Source organism: Muscardinus avellanarius, assembly GCF_963383645.1.
Source record: "Muscardinus avellanarius genome assembly, chromosome: 5".
Taxonomy (NCBI): domain Eukaryota; kingdom Metazoa; phylum Chordata; class Mammalia; order Rodentia; family Gliridae; genus Muscardinus; species Muscardinus avellanarius.
Genome location: NC_137790.1, coordinates 110,184,443 through 110,200,091, shown reverse-complemented (window position 1 = coordinate 110,200,091; position 15,649 = coordinate 110,184,443). Strand labels below are relative to the sequence as shown.

The 15,649-nt window shown below is 34.1% G+C and overlaps 1 protein-coding gene across 1 annotated transcript in view; it reads right to left on the bottom strand.

The window, feature by feature from the left end:
* Positions 1-319: 319 nt before the first annotated feature.
* BCHE (butyrylcholinesterase) overlaps positions 320-15,649 on the bottom strand; it is a gene marked incomplete at both ends in the record, with an annotated part of 65,228 nt that continues 49,898 nt past the window's right edge. The window contains 2 exons of the mRNA XM_080696169.1: positions 320-444; positions 6,351-6,517. Coding sequence (XP_080552295.1) covers positions 320-444; positions 6,351-6,517 — 292 coding nt within the window. The remainder of the gene's footprint in view (positions 445-6,350; positions 6,518-15,649) is intronic.

Genomic DNA, 15,649 nt, shown 5'->3' with positions numbered 1-15,649 from the left:
TAACAACAGAATACAAACTTTTAAAAGAAGAATCTTAATGATAAATCACGAAAGAGCGATTGAAGCAGTACATCATTTAATATGCATATAAATGATTGTTGAGTTTCCCATATTGTGAAATTTAATTAAACATGTTCTAGCCATTTGTGTATTGAAATGCTAGGTAAAATACTAAGTGCAAATGTAAGGAATCAATATTATCCTTCTGGCATTTTTGTTTCAGCTATATAATAGCTTTCTTAGTAGGAGTACAGAGAACTACTGATATTTTTGCCTTCATCTACAAGAAAAAAAATTATATAAAGGGCAAATCCATTAATTAGAGACCCATACAGCTCTCTTTCTTGCTAGTGTAATCATTAAATTGATTTTTCCAGTCCATCATGTAATTGTTCCAGCGATGAAATCCTGCTTTCCACTCTTGTTCTGCTTCATCAATATTTCCTGTAAAATATGGGATAAGTTGCATTAATCTAAATATCATTCTCTGTTTACATTAATTAAAAATCATTTAGTTACAGATGACATTTTCTCCAAGTATATTCTACACCGATATTTTATTTTTTTCTTATTTTTATTGTTGATCAGTGTTTCTTTCTATGTGAGAATCCTTTCTTTTATCAGTACTTTTGGTATTGAGAATTTAACCAAGGGGAATTCTGCTTCTAAGCTACTCACCTACCACCCCTGATTTTTATATTTTGTAACATTGACTTGCTAAATTGCTAAAGCTGTCTTCAAACCTATGATTTTCCTGTCTCAGCCTCTCAAGTACTGGGATTACAGGTGTGTGCTATTAACACACTGTGCCCGAAAAACTTTTAATTTACCTGTAAATGTAAATAAAATATAAACATAAAATTTATATACAAAATGTACAATAAATTAAATTAGATATTAATTTATATTTATTTCAAATTTTACTACACAATATTATCTTTATTTTCCAAGAAGATATATGTATTGTCTTCTCATTAACTAATTCCTTCCCCAATAAACAAATCTATGCAATGTGTGTGTGTGTGTGTGTGTGTGTGTGTGTGTGTGTGTTTGTATATAACACTATAACCGAACATTATTCTGGATAAAAATGCTTACATATCAGTATTTATTAATGAATAAAGATAACTTAGTAATTGTCATCACATGTAGATTATACATTAATTTAGACATATTTTAATTCAAAACAATTTTATTTCATTTGCCTACCATGTGAAGCTGTTTACTGTTGCTTTCATAAATAGAAAGGAGACTAATGAGATTTTATGTAGATATAAATAAGTCAAAGACTATGTAATTTTTAGGAAAATGGATAAAACTAGAAAATATTAAACTGAGAGCAGCCAGTTTCAGAAATTCAAGAATTGAATGTTTACCCTCATATGTGGAAGCCAGAGAGGAAATAGGAAACAAAATATTCTTTGAGTAATTGAGGAGAGAGACAATAGTGGAAGAGGATGGAAGAAGGAGGTGGGGAGGTGAAAGGAAGGACTTAAAAACAATTTCAAATTATGCTATGTCCATGCATGAAGGTATTACTAATATTACTATCATATATGGGGAGGAAGGAGCTTGGAGCAGTATGGAATACAGAGGAAATACACCAAGAGAGTGTGCATGTATGTTTGTTTCACTTTGAACTTCATTATGATGTATAATTTTAACACAGGAAAGTGAAAAGTGAAAGAACAAGGACAAATATATAGAATAAAAATAAATTTAAAATCACAAGAGTTGGCAATAGGAATAACAGGCATGGAAAAAATTAAGCCCAAAACTAAATAAGTAATTATTTATAAATAAGATTAAATGTTTAATATTCATAAAACTTCAAATTTAAATTACTTTTGTTAAAGAGAATCAAATCATAACACAGGAAGTAAAAGCACTATTTAGATGCCACAGCTATATTCAGAAAAAATAAATTCATTGTTTTAAAATTTAATACTTCTATATTGTTTCTTGAATAAGAATTTACATTCAGAGGTAAATTTAATGTTAAACACTTTTATCCTAGAACCAAGAAAGCACTTTTAGAATAATTTTAAAGAATAAATATAACAAATATAAATAAGATATAATGTATCCATAAGTAATATGAGAAGCTATCATATTCCTGATACAAACTAGCAAACAAAAGCAGCTATTTGGTTGAAAAACACAATCTTAAAAATGCAATTATTATGTTGATGTCATTTAATACTCCTAAAGAGACTCCAGAGAAAATCTCTTATATGCAGTGAAAGCTAATACATTCAAGAATCAATAATCTGAACATGTTAGACTTCCATTTAAAAGTATACAATGGCTTTGCTTAAGATCAAATTTAAATTCCTCAGGATTCTAGGATTCATCTCTGGTCCCTGCTTATCTGGTTTCTCTCCACTTAGCCTTCAAATTAAAATTCAGGGCAGTATCTTGTCTTCGATGCTTGCTGTGAACCTCTACCCTGACTCTAACACCTCAATGTAGAAGCAGACTCCTACATTTCATTTGTACAGGTCTGGAGGCTAGTGCAGTTCATATGACACACTGGCAGAGTATAAGCACTGTAAAGGATTATAAATTAACTCATAAGAAAATGAAAATAAAAACAAATTACATTTCTACCAGATATCTTATTATACATGTGGTAACATATTCTAAACATGTTCTCATATTAATTAACTGCTAAGTATCTAGAAAGATAATCAGTCTAACCTGCTACGATGTCTGATAGATTAGAAAGTATTTTTCTCTTTTTTCATATTTTATGCAAAATTTATATTAGGATAATTTTTATTTCACTTAATAAACATTTAATATGTTGTTAATGTCTTAAAAATGTCAAATTGAAAAGCAATATCCTCCACTCACCAGGACCTCCACACTTCCCCAGAAAGTAACCCTCTATGTTGGGTTTAAAGACGTGTTAAGCCAGGCATGGAGGCGCAGGCTTGTTATCCCCGCGCTTGGGAGGCAGAGACAGAAAGCCAGCCTTGCTGGTTTAAAAGACCCTGTTTCCAAATAAAAAATATAAAAAATAGGTGTCTTGGAGTGTAGCCTGGAGGTAGAAGGGTTTCCAGAAACCCAAGTACCACCAAAAAAAAAAAAAAATCAAGAAATGTTAAATAATATTTTGGGGAGTCTATTATGTCAGCATTACTCATACTTAGGAATAATTTTGACAATATAGTAATCTCCTAATGTAGATACAATATTTTATACTCCTCATGAAATTAAATGCCCTATACTGGGTGAAATAAATAGAAATGTACTTATGACAGTTCTGGAGAAGTCAAAGTTTAAGGCACCAGAAGATTGAAGTCTGGTGGGGTTCAACTTCCTGCTTCATAAATGGTCCTCTTAATCACTGTGTCCTCAAACTTAGGGACTTGGAATTTCTCTTACGTTTGGTTGTCAGTCTTACTAATTTGCAAATAGTAGCAAATGATTCTACAAAGTGACTATTCTATTCTTAAATATCAGTTTTAGTAAGCAAAATGTTTCATGCTTTACTCAAAGGCCAGTTGGAAGAATCACTTACTATATCTAATGCTTCTTTTTAGGAAGATGATATGAAGATCAAATATTTTAAAATAAATTTATTATTTTACTTTCTATAAAAATTATAGATATTACTGGTGTCAATTAAAGCATCATTTTCTACTTTTATTTCAGAGGCATGAGATAATATGCAGTGGTATTCTTAGTGAAAGTGAAAACTTGGTTAAATTTGAAAAAAATATTGTATGTTTTATTTCTTGCAGGTGCATGCAGTAACAGACTTGGTGTGTACTGAACTAGAGCCTGTATGCAAAGCACTGTAATTCATATGTTTAAACAAGTCTAAGAATCATTGTATTAAGAAACGTTTATTGCTCAAAAGTAAAACTCTGACTAAAGTGATGCTCATAAAGCCTACTACACATCCATCTTTACCAAAGTAAACTTTTCTGATTTTAAAAAAGCGAGTCAGTAGTTACTTTGATATTTTCCTTTACTTGTAGAGCTACCTTTAAAATATCCATAAAACCTTTAGCCCAAGTCAAACAAATAACATTAATTTATAAAACCTTAAAGAGGAAAATGGTTTTGAAACTTAAAAAAACAGTATAGGAGCCGGGTATGGTGGCGCATGCTTGTAATCCCAGCATTCGGGAGGCTGAGACTGGAGGATCACAGTTCATGGACAGCCTCAGCTACTTAGTGAAGCCTTCCGCAACTTAGTGAGACCCTGTTTCAAAATAAAGAATAAAAAATAGGGCAAGGGGTATAGCTCGGAGGTCAAATACCTCTGGATTCCATCCCCAGACCCGAAAAAAAAAAAAAAAAACAGTATAGGAAGAACATGTATTCTTAATATTTTACATTTTCCTACATTATTTTTTATAAAATCTAAAACATTAATTATTGTAATTAATCGGTTTAGCTTGTTAAAATGTAACACATTTTTGTTAAGTAGTTCATTGTTGATATTACAACAAGTACTTCATGTATTCACTTTAGAATTTATAAAATTTATTTATCATGAAAAAAATTTTAGGTGGGGGGTTGGAAAAGAATGGTGGTTAAATACAAAATTATGTATTTTTCAGTCTTCTTGGGACTGACCTTAGTGTGGTACTATTTCAGAGAAATTATGGTATTTCTATAGAGCTAGAAAGAGTCCAGCATCGTTGGAAGCTGCAGTAGCTGGTTCAGAACTCTGCAGTTCTATGGTATATCGGCATTTGGACATAAAGGTTTTTGAAGCTTATCTTCAGAACTTGTTATTTATTTTATCTTAGCAACAAACAAATCACCATAGATAATTTGGGTTTGATCCAGAAGGAGTGAGTTTAGCTTATAATAAATAAGTCATTTAAAATCACCACTTTCCTTTCCCCCTATTTAATTTCCTTCTAATTAGGACTTTGTTTTTGAGAATATGTTAAATAAAAATTAAGAATATGTAGTCTGTGATATGTTAAATGGTATCTGTTTGGGTCTTTTGGCAAATTCAGTGAGTTACCTCATTGTTATTCACACATGGAGGACAAGGACTGCACTGTGGTTCTGCCAAAGGATGCAGAGACCCATCTCTGTATATATATTATGTCACAGAACATTTGGTAGTACACAGAGCACTTCTATCTCAGGAACATCTCCCGAACAGATGGAATGCAAGATTGTAATTTTGGTGAGTAATATCTGATAATCAAAAGGCATATTAAACAATCCAATTCATCTTTCATATCATTTTTTAAAACTAACCCCAAAAGTCTTGAAACAAAAAGATAAGTGTATATACAGTGTAAAAACATCCAATACCTAATCTGAAACTCAGAGAGCTCTGTGCCAATCAGAGTGTCAGAGATGGCCGGCCATCAGTGTGTCTGATGAAAATATATCAGTCACTTCAAACAAAAGTATTTTAAAAAGTCATGGTGTCTTCAGACACCATTCTTCTCAAAACAGAGCAAAGTAAGATAATGTGTTTGATAACTCTAGTTGTCAAAAATATGTTTTTAATAATAAATGCTTAATTTGGTAATATGAACTACTTTTCCAAGTATTTTCTTATATACATTAAATCAATCACATCCTAAATATGTTTATTCTGTTTTATAATTTAAACATATATGCATATATGTGTGTGTTCTTAATGGATAATTACCAATCTCAAAATACTTAGAAACATTTAGATTATGTTTTTAAATATATCAATTTTGGAGTTTTCCTTTCCCTTGATGCCAAGAACTCTACTATTATCAATAAATTTATTTCCTTACTTTTTGAGTGCTTACTTTTTAATTTTATGAATTGTTCTTCTTAAAATATATTCATTTATCTATTAGAAAATGCTTATGGCTGAATAGTAAGTAGGGCCCCATTTAGAGTTTATACACATCCAAAAGGAAATTTATAATCTATTTATTTAATTTAGCCACTAAAGTGCTACTTACAGAGTAAATCCTCAAAACATATCTAAACGTGATGAGAAAACATTGTTAAAATCACATACTCACCAGAATCAAATAGCTGTAAAGTCAGTTATACAAATTAACACCATCATTTGTTTTTCTGTTTTTTTGTTTCTGGGGATTGAACCCTGGGGCATCCTACCTCCATGTTCTACCTCTTTCCCTATTTTATTGTTTTTAATATTGAAACAGGGTCTCACAAGTTATTGAAGATCTTGTTACATTGCAGAAGCTGGCCTGGAACTTGTGATTACTCCTGTCTCAGCCTTCCAAGTACTAGAATTAGAGGTGTGCACCATCACACCCAGCTAACACCATCATTGGAACGGTGGCTTGGACGGTCTACTTTTTCCTTTCTCATATAATCCACAATCTATTAATTTAACAAATGGTAAATATACACACCTGTCATTTCCAAGACTTTGGGGAAAAACAGAGTCCAGAATCGGCATTGTTGAGCACGTAGTTTAGAGTACACTCTTGGTGATTCTGTGTTCAAGGTGAGATATTTTTGTTCAGAGCTTTTGAAGACTGGCCATTTTGTGCTATTGCTATGGGTACCATTCGGGTGTCTAAATAATTAAATGGAGACATTTTATTTTCTTTGAAACCATTGTTAAATAAAAACAATATCCTCTAAAATTGTTAACCAGAACTTGGAAACAATCACAAAAAATAATATCAATATATTCTGATAATGTCAAACATAAGTGAACTGGGTTAAAATATTTTAGTATGTTTGAAGTAGGATATTAGCAAGAATTTTCAGAACTAATGTTATAAGATAAAATATTGCATGCATTTATTTATAACATACAAGGAAAAAGATTTTCAATTTAATAAAATATTTCATGATTTACACTTAAAATACTAAAATATCAGTGCTATATTTATCGAGTCAATGATTGTTGAATAAAGAATTTCAATACTATTCAGTGTGTTTTGTATTTATTTCATTCTACTCATTTTTGCCAATATTTCAATACTGCATGAGTTTGGTAATGACCACGTCCCCTTCTTATGTGATGATCATTTTATTCTAGGAAACTGCTCTTTTTTTGTTGTTGTTGTTCTGGAATTTGAACCCAAGGTCATTTTACTTTAAGCTATAACTTCGGCCTCTTTGTATTTATTTATTTATTTTTATTTTGAAACAAGGTCTTGCTAAGTTGCTGAGGCTCACTTCAAATCTGCAATTCTCCATCTCAGCCTCTAGAGTTCGGATATTGTAAGATCATGACACCACACTCAAATTGGTCTTACTTTTAAGAGCATCTCATATTATTTGACCTAAAATTTTAGTTTTCGGCGGACGTGGTGGTGCATGCTTGTAGTCCCCGTGCTTGGGAGGCTGAAACAGGAGGATTACACAGGTTCGAAGCCAGCCATGCTGGCTTAAGAGACCCTGTTTCCAAATATAAAAAAGTATAAAATAGGTCTGGGAGTGTAGCCCGGGCTTTCAGGAATCCCAGCACCACCACCACAAAAAAAAAAAAAAAAAAAAAAAAATTAGTTCTGATTGTGATAAAACAAGGGGGCAAGTGAAATAGCAAATTTATTTTCAAATATTATTTTCATAAACAAGTCAATAGGAATCATTCCTATAATTCTTTTTTATTTTTTATTGGTACATTGTATTCATATATCTTAATGGGATGCAAGATAGTGGAGACATACTTACACACATCACCCAATTAGCCCTTACCCAATTGCCACCCCATTCCCTCCCCCTCCCTCCTTCTCATGTTTGGCTTGGTGATTGACTTGGATATATTTGTTAATGTTCATCATGTGCATTAGAGAATTTCCCTCTTCTCCCCTTCCATACTCTTCAGTTAGGTCAACTCATTTGCTCATCTATACTATCTCCTTCTTCGTCCAGAATTCCTTCTATGAACCATTTCTCCCTAGCTTTCACATATTAGGGAGAGCATCTGATTTCTTATCCTTTCTATAATTCTCACATCTATTTCACTTTCTTTCTTTTGCTATGGCTTTCCTTCTCCTCAAAATTTATTTATTGCACAATCTCACCTGTTCATAAAACTCATATTATCTTTCTACTGATATTTCCCATATTTATAATTCTAACTCAATAATGGTTGATGACTGCTAATAGATATTTATATTTTTAGCTTCCTTTGAGATACTCAATAATTATTACCTAGACTACATAATCTAAATCTCAGAAAGTTTTTCTAAAGTGACTGTATATTGTTACTAGCAATCCTCTCTCTTTCTTTCTCTTGATCATATTTAATTTTCTTCTTTCCTTTCATAAACTTTTTTTGGTGTATTGTAATTATACATCACAATAAGGTCCAAATAATCTGAACAAATATTCACAAACATTCATACAAGTCTTAGAGTATTTCCTTCTTTATAGTCCCACCCCAGTTTCCAACATTCCCAGTACATATAGTAAGATTTGTAGTGATGCCTTCATACATGGACAAAGCAAAGTTTAAATTATTTCTTTTATCAGTTTTTTTTTCTTTTCCCCTCTTCCCATTCCCTTCCACTATTCTACTGTTATCAATTTTATATATATTATATGTTTATATTATTATTATTAAATGCATGCTCATCTAGGTTCTAGAAATATAAATAAATATGGAAGATATAGTTTCCCTCAAATAATATATAAGCAAAAACACCTTTTGAAACAAGGGACCAATAATGAAAGGTATCCTAAACAAAGTCTAAGCAAAGGGGCATTGTCAGAAAAAGAACAACCATTACATTCTTAAAAGGAGATTACCTGAAGAAATGGTGTTGTGGTTGAAATTAGAGAAAAAATAAGAAATTGAACCAGAATTGAAAATGGGGAAGGCTAGGGAATGGAACAGAAGTAATATTAAAATTAATAAGGGTTTTCTTTTTCAAATTAAGATAAAAATGATATTTTAGGTTCTGAGACAAAAGGAGACACCATTGGAGTTAAGTACTGAGGATATCAGGTGCTACCACATTACATCTGACAGTCTCAGAAAATCACTTAGACTTCAGCTTCTAGGAACTTGGTATTAAAGGGTTTTTTATTTAAAATGTATTTTGAACATGTGTTTTCATATGTTACTATAGTTCTTTTATTTCAGTCCCTTTGGAAAAATACCCAGGAGTGGTAGAACTGGATCATATGGTAGATCCATTCCCAGTTTTTTAAAGAATCTCCACACTGATTTCCATAGTGGCTAACCTAGTTTGCACTCTCACCAACAGTGTAAAAGAGTTCCTCTTTCCCCACATCCTCGCCAGCATTTGTTGTTATTTGATTTCTTTATGCTTCCACTCTGATTGAGGTTAGATAAAATCTCAGCATAGTTTTGATTTGCATCTCCCTGATGGCTAATGATGAAGAACATCTTTTCATGTATCTATTGGCCATTTGTATCTCTTCTTTTTTGAAGTGTCTATTCAATTCAATTGCCCATTTTGTAATTGGGTTATTTGTTTTGCTAGTGTAGAGTCTTTTGAGCTCTTTGTATATTCTGGATATTAGCCCTCTATCAGAGTGATGGCTGGTAAAGAGCTTCTCCCACTCCGTAGGCTTTCTCTTTAGGTTCTAGATGGCTTCCTTTGATGAGAAGAAACATATGCATACCCATGTTCATAGCAGCACAATTCATAATAGCCAATATATGGAACCAACCTAGGTCTCCATTAACAGATGAATGGACTACAAAATTATGGGAGATACACACAATGGAATTCTACTCAGCTATAAAGAAGAAGAAAATCATGGCATTCACAAGAAGATGGAAAGACCTGGAGAACATTATGTTAAGTGAGATCAGCCAAGCACAGAGAGAGAAGGAACATATGTTTTCTCTAATATGCTCAAATCAGGGAGTATTAGGAATACCAGAGAGACTCCAGACAATAGAGGGGAAACTTCAGCAAAGCTAGAATGGGAGGGTAGGAGAGGAAGAAGGCTGAGGATGATTAATGGAGGAACTACATCTGAATATGTGGAAAAGTATGAATGTAGCATGGTTAACAGTGACATTCATTTTTGGAAGGGGGAGAAGGAGAAGTAAGTTGGGGGAGAGCACCAAGTATAGTCTGAATGTATGCCATTTTTATATGTATGACATTTTTCCACATAAAAATAAATAAATTAATTAATTAAATTTAAATAATAAAAAATTAAGTAAAAGAATATTTTAAATGCACCATTTTAGAAGTATTAACCTGGAGGTGGTATTTAAAGTTTTAAAAAGCCTATAAAATAGTTATAGGTACTTTGATCATAAACAGAAAACTAAAATGATGAAGATACATAATGCATTCCTTTCTTTATAGGTTGTTCTACCTTAAGAAAAATTATATCAGCCAGCACCGGAGCCTGCCATGAGGCAAGGCCGGTACTGGGGCCTCCGAGGCCGGGATTGGAGCCTGCCGAGGGGTGAGGCTGATGCTGGGGCAAGCGAGGCTGGCATTGGAGCCTGCCGTGAGGCAAGGCCGGTGCGGAGGCCTCCGAGGCCGGGATTGGAGCCTGCCTTGAGGCAAGGCCGGTACTGGGGCCTCCGAGGCCAGGATAAGAGCCTGCCGAGGGGTTAGGCCGGTGCTGGGGCCAGCGAGGCCGGCATCGGAGCCTGCCATGAGGCGAGGTCAGCATCGGAGCCTGCCGTGAGACATGGCCAGTGCTGGGGCCTCCTAGGTCGGGAACGGAACCTGCCGAGGGGTTAGGCCGGTGCTGGGGCCAACGAGGCCGGCATTGGAGCCTGCCGTGAGGCTAGGCCGGTGCTGGGGCTTCCGAGACCGGGATTGGAATCCTGCCAAGGGGTTAGGCCGGTGCAGGGGCCAATGGCCAGCATCGGAGCCTGGCGTGAGGCAAGTTCACTCCTGCGGCCTCCAAGGTCGGGACCAAAGCCAGCTTAGGAGTTAGACTGGTGCAGGGGTCAGCGAGACCAGAACTGGGGCCTCCCATGAGGCAAGGCCGCTGCTTGAGCCAGCGAGGTCTGGATCAGTCCACTGAGTAGCCAGGCCACTACTGGGACCATCAAGAGTGGGATCGGTACTTGCAACGCAGCATGCACAGAGAAATATCACAGAAAAGATAAATCAGACGCTTCTCTTAATCAGCAATAACTAGGAGGAAAAGGGCAACAGGAAGAGGTTGAGCTATAGAAAGGGCCCTATAGTGAAGCAACTAATGTGACCAATCAGAGGGTATGTAATACTGGAGGACGGAGCCTCTTTAAAACGCAGGAGGTACATAAACAAATGTATCAAAGTAAATCACCAAAGAAGCGTGGGATGGAGGGAGGGGGAAGGAATGGGATGGGGATTGGAGGAGGGCTAATTGGATGATGTGTGCTTGTATATCCTCTCAAGTCTTGTACTCCAATGTGATTGATATATGACTACAATGCACCAATTTAAAAAATAAATTAATAAAAAATAAATAAAATAAAATAAAATAAATAAAATGAAGGAGGTACATAAACAAATGTATCAAAGTTAATCACCAAAGAAGCATGGGATCTAGGGAGGGAGAGGGAATGGGATGGGGGCTGGATGAGGGCTAATTGGATGATGTGTGCTTTTTTATCCTCTCAAGTCTTGTACTCCAATGTGATTGATATATGACTACAATGCACCAATTTTAAAAATAAATTAATTAATAAAAAAATAAATAAATTTAAAAAAAAAGAAAAACTCTGGTTGAATATTATAAAATGTTTAGCAGCCCAAATTCTTCTTTGTTCATATGGCATCTGGAGATTATTAAACAGATATAATTTGAGATTGGTGTAAATATATACAAAATGTTGGGGAACTGGGTAGGGCTGAGGTGGGACAAAAACCTCTGAACCCAGTAGAGTTTGAAAATAAAAGCAGATGTTCATCCGGCATGGTTCTCTAAGAGGCAGATTTTACCATCATAAACTTGTATTGAATAAGCACCATAAATTCATATTCTATTACAGACGCACAAATACTCAACCATGAATTCAAGAGCCTCAGAGATAAATAGCTTCCTGATGGACTAGTTGATTTTTATGTAGAAATTGGATGATTTAATAAGGAGTATTAATAACCCTGGCTATTCAAGTTAAACCAATATCATAGTAGGATTGTAACCTCTTCCTTTAGGGTATTATTTGAGAGAGGTCAAAAAGAAAATTTCTTCAGATCACAGATGGCACACTTGCCTAGGAGAATTATGTAGTCCTTTCCTTTTTCTTTTTCTTTTAAAGCTATAGAAACTAACAAGTACAGCTGTTAGAGGCTGGATGTTAAAGCAGAAGAACCATTGGTCTGATTCGGTACAGTAATTCTGACGTTCCTAAATTGCCCACTTTTCTTCTAATTCCACTCTAATTAACTTATGGCACCACTTTAACTGCACATTCCTTTCTGGCTTCCACAAATGTGACTTAAACAGAGCTGACTTGTTCTTGAGTTCAAGAGCAAAGCTCTAATGGCACTGCCAGTGTTCATTTACCAAACTTTGTCTTATGAAATAACTAATGACATTCCAAATTGTAATTCAAAGATAATAAAATTTCCTTGCCTATGGATGCAGATATAGTTTTCAAAAAAAGTGCCTGAAAGAACTATTAAAATGATGGAGAACTTTACTTTATAATTTGAAGAAATCTCCTAAGAATTTAAAACTTAACAAGTGATACAATTCTTTTTCTGTCTGCATCAATTAAAAAGTTGTGAAATATAGCATAATTCCCAGATACAGAAGTCTGAAATGCTATATAATTCTGATCTCAAAATTATAAATCTTATCTTGAACCTGCTATTCCTCTAAAACATTTTCTTCTGTCATGAAATAAAAACATTATAGTGACAACTAAGTTTTTTTTTAATAGAGAAGACTTTGCTCTATTTTTCATAACCAGGTTCTATTTTTTAGTTTATGATATGCCAGAATGGTCAAAGATCATCTATTACAATTTGTCTCATATAAGTTTGACAGATTTTAAAGCACAGCCTATTTGTCCAAAAAGGTGGACATCATTTAACACTTGTGTTACAAAAATATATCTCCCTTTCATTAACATTTTAATGAATATTTAATAATTAATTTTATTTATAAATAAAAACTAGGCATGAAATGACATAAAGTACCCTGATTGTAAGATTATGTACCTTAGTTTCATATATATGTTTTTCTTGGAATTGTAATGATTTCCATCTTCCTACCAAATCCTGACATAGGGACTAAGATTTTCCTTGATTAATATGTTTCTACAAAGCTGGGCATGGTGGCGCACACTTGTAATCCCAGTACTTGGGAGGCTAAAACAGGAGAATTGCAGGTTTGTGGCCAGCCTCATCTACTTACTGAGGCTCTCTGCAACTGAAGCAGACACTGTTTCAATATAAAGAATAAAAAATAGGACTGGAGGTATAGCTTGGAGGTAGAATTCTCCTCAGTTCAATCCCCAGTACACCAAAAAAAAAAAAGTTTCTAACATTCTGAACCTACAATGTTCCAATAAAATTATATTAAATAGGATCTAAGTAGAATATTAGAGAAATAATTTATTACTTATTAATTTAGTCATTTCTAATTAAGTTACATAGTGATTTTTTTTTTTTTGGTGGTACTGGGGTTCCTGGAAGCCCTTCTACCTCCGGGCTCCACTCCCAGACCTATTTACCTATTTTATATTTTTGAAACAGGGTCTCTTACGCCAGCGCGGCTGGCTTTGAACCTGCGCGATCCTCCTGTCTCCGCCTCCCAAGCGCGGGGATTATAAGCGTGCGCCACCACGCCCGGCCAAGTTACATAGTGATTTTTAAAGTGAATATATTTCATTAAGTGCCTTAAAACCTAGTACAATGAAGCCATAGTTAGTGGTTGTAAATAGAAAAGCCAGCTAAAATTTTTTACTGTCATAAAATAATTGGCAGAAGACAGTTTATAATGAATAATAAATATATAGTATTGATAATTATTTTAAGTTATAATCCACATAAAATATTACCTTAAGGAATAGAGGATGTGTGAGAGAATTTAAATTTAGAAAATTAATGAATTATTTCAACCTATATTTATTGACTATGCATTATGTCAAACACTATTGAATTAACAGGAGAGTCAACTTTTTTAAAATTTTTATTTTTTTGGCATTTGTTTCTGGTTCTTTGAAGGTATGCCCTAAACCGTTAGAATCTCACACGATTCCTGGTTGTTCATGCTAGCAGGGTACCTTGTAGTTTTGGCGACTGAGATAACTGAGGATGGGGTTGGCCACAGTGATAATCTTAGGGTAGAGAGACTAATCCTATCAGAAAGGCAACTATGTGATAGGGAGCTGAGACTTACAGCCCTTTGATACTCCCCTCATGTCTAGAGAAGGGAGATGGGTGAAGACTGAGCTCAGCCTCATGAGCAACAATTCAATAAATCATGCCTGTATAAAGAAATCCTAGTAATATTGACACCAGATCAGATGAACTTCCTTGGATAGTGACAATACATGTGGTCCTTGTGGCAGGTGATGACATGAAGGCAGTGCATCCCTGAGGACAAAGAAGCTTTGCATTTCACATTTTCCTAACAAGATCCCGCTTCGTATGTCCTTGGCTGATGTTAATTTGTATTATTATGTTTTAGCACAACTTGAATTGTAACTACAGAGCTTTCCTACATTCTATGAGTAGTTCTAGTGAATTATTCAAACCCGAGGAGGTCCTCAGAAACTCTGACTTTGTAGTAGATTAGTCTGATATGAGGCTAGACCTATGAATAGTATCAGAAATCTTAGGTAGATTTGGCAGTCTGGAGAATTTTACTCCACTTTGCACAATTCTGGTTGGATGAGATTTGCAATAATATATAGAAAAATAACTTTTAATTGAATGCTTAAAGAAATGTTGAATGTTAACTTTCCTGACTTAATCATTATAGTTTCTGTACATATACTGAATTATCATGCTATATTCCATGAATGTGTATAACTAAAATACTAATTAAATATAAAAACATATTCACAGGTTAGAGTCACATTTACATGTTAGTTTTACATCTAGATGGAGAAGTGTGTACACAGTTGGAATTTACATAGCTATATTTTATTTTACTAACAAAATCTTTTCAGTGCAAATAGATTAACAAGCTGTTTAGTGTAATATTCTCCAAAAACCACTAAGAATATGACTCAATTTTAAAATCTTTATATAGATATTGTATTTTAAAATATGCACATTTGCTTTGCCTTCTTTAATTAGAAGCAGCTAGCCTTTTTCTTCCCATACTATTGTAACCACTATCTTCATATTTTTCTTCTTTCTTGTTGGAGCATAAGTTTTATGTATATGATCATTTGATTGCTTTATTTACATCCTAACTCTATGCCTGATTCATAGTATCCAAGCAAGAAATATGACTGCAATATAGCTTGGAGTGGTGGCAAACACTTGTATTCCCAATACGTGGGAGGCTGAGACAGAAAGATTGCAGATTTAAAGCCAACCTCAACAACTTATTGAGAGCCTCAGTGACTTATCATGACCTTATACATGACATACATTTATAAACATATCAAAGTCAATCAGTAAGCCAAACATGAGAAGGAGGAAAGGGAAAGGGAATGGATAGAAATTGGAGAAGGGCTAAATGAGTGATGTGTGCATATATGCTTCTACTATCTTATACCCCATGTAGATGCATGATTAAAATGCATCAATAAAAATGAAAAAAAGTAAATTAAGCTGGGTGTGGTGGCGCAGGC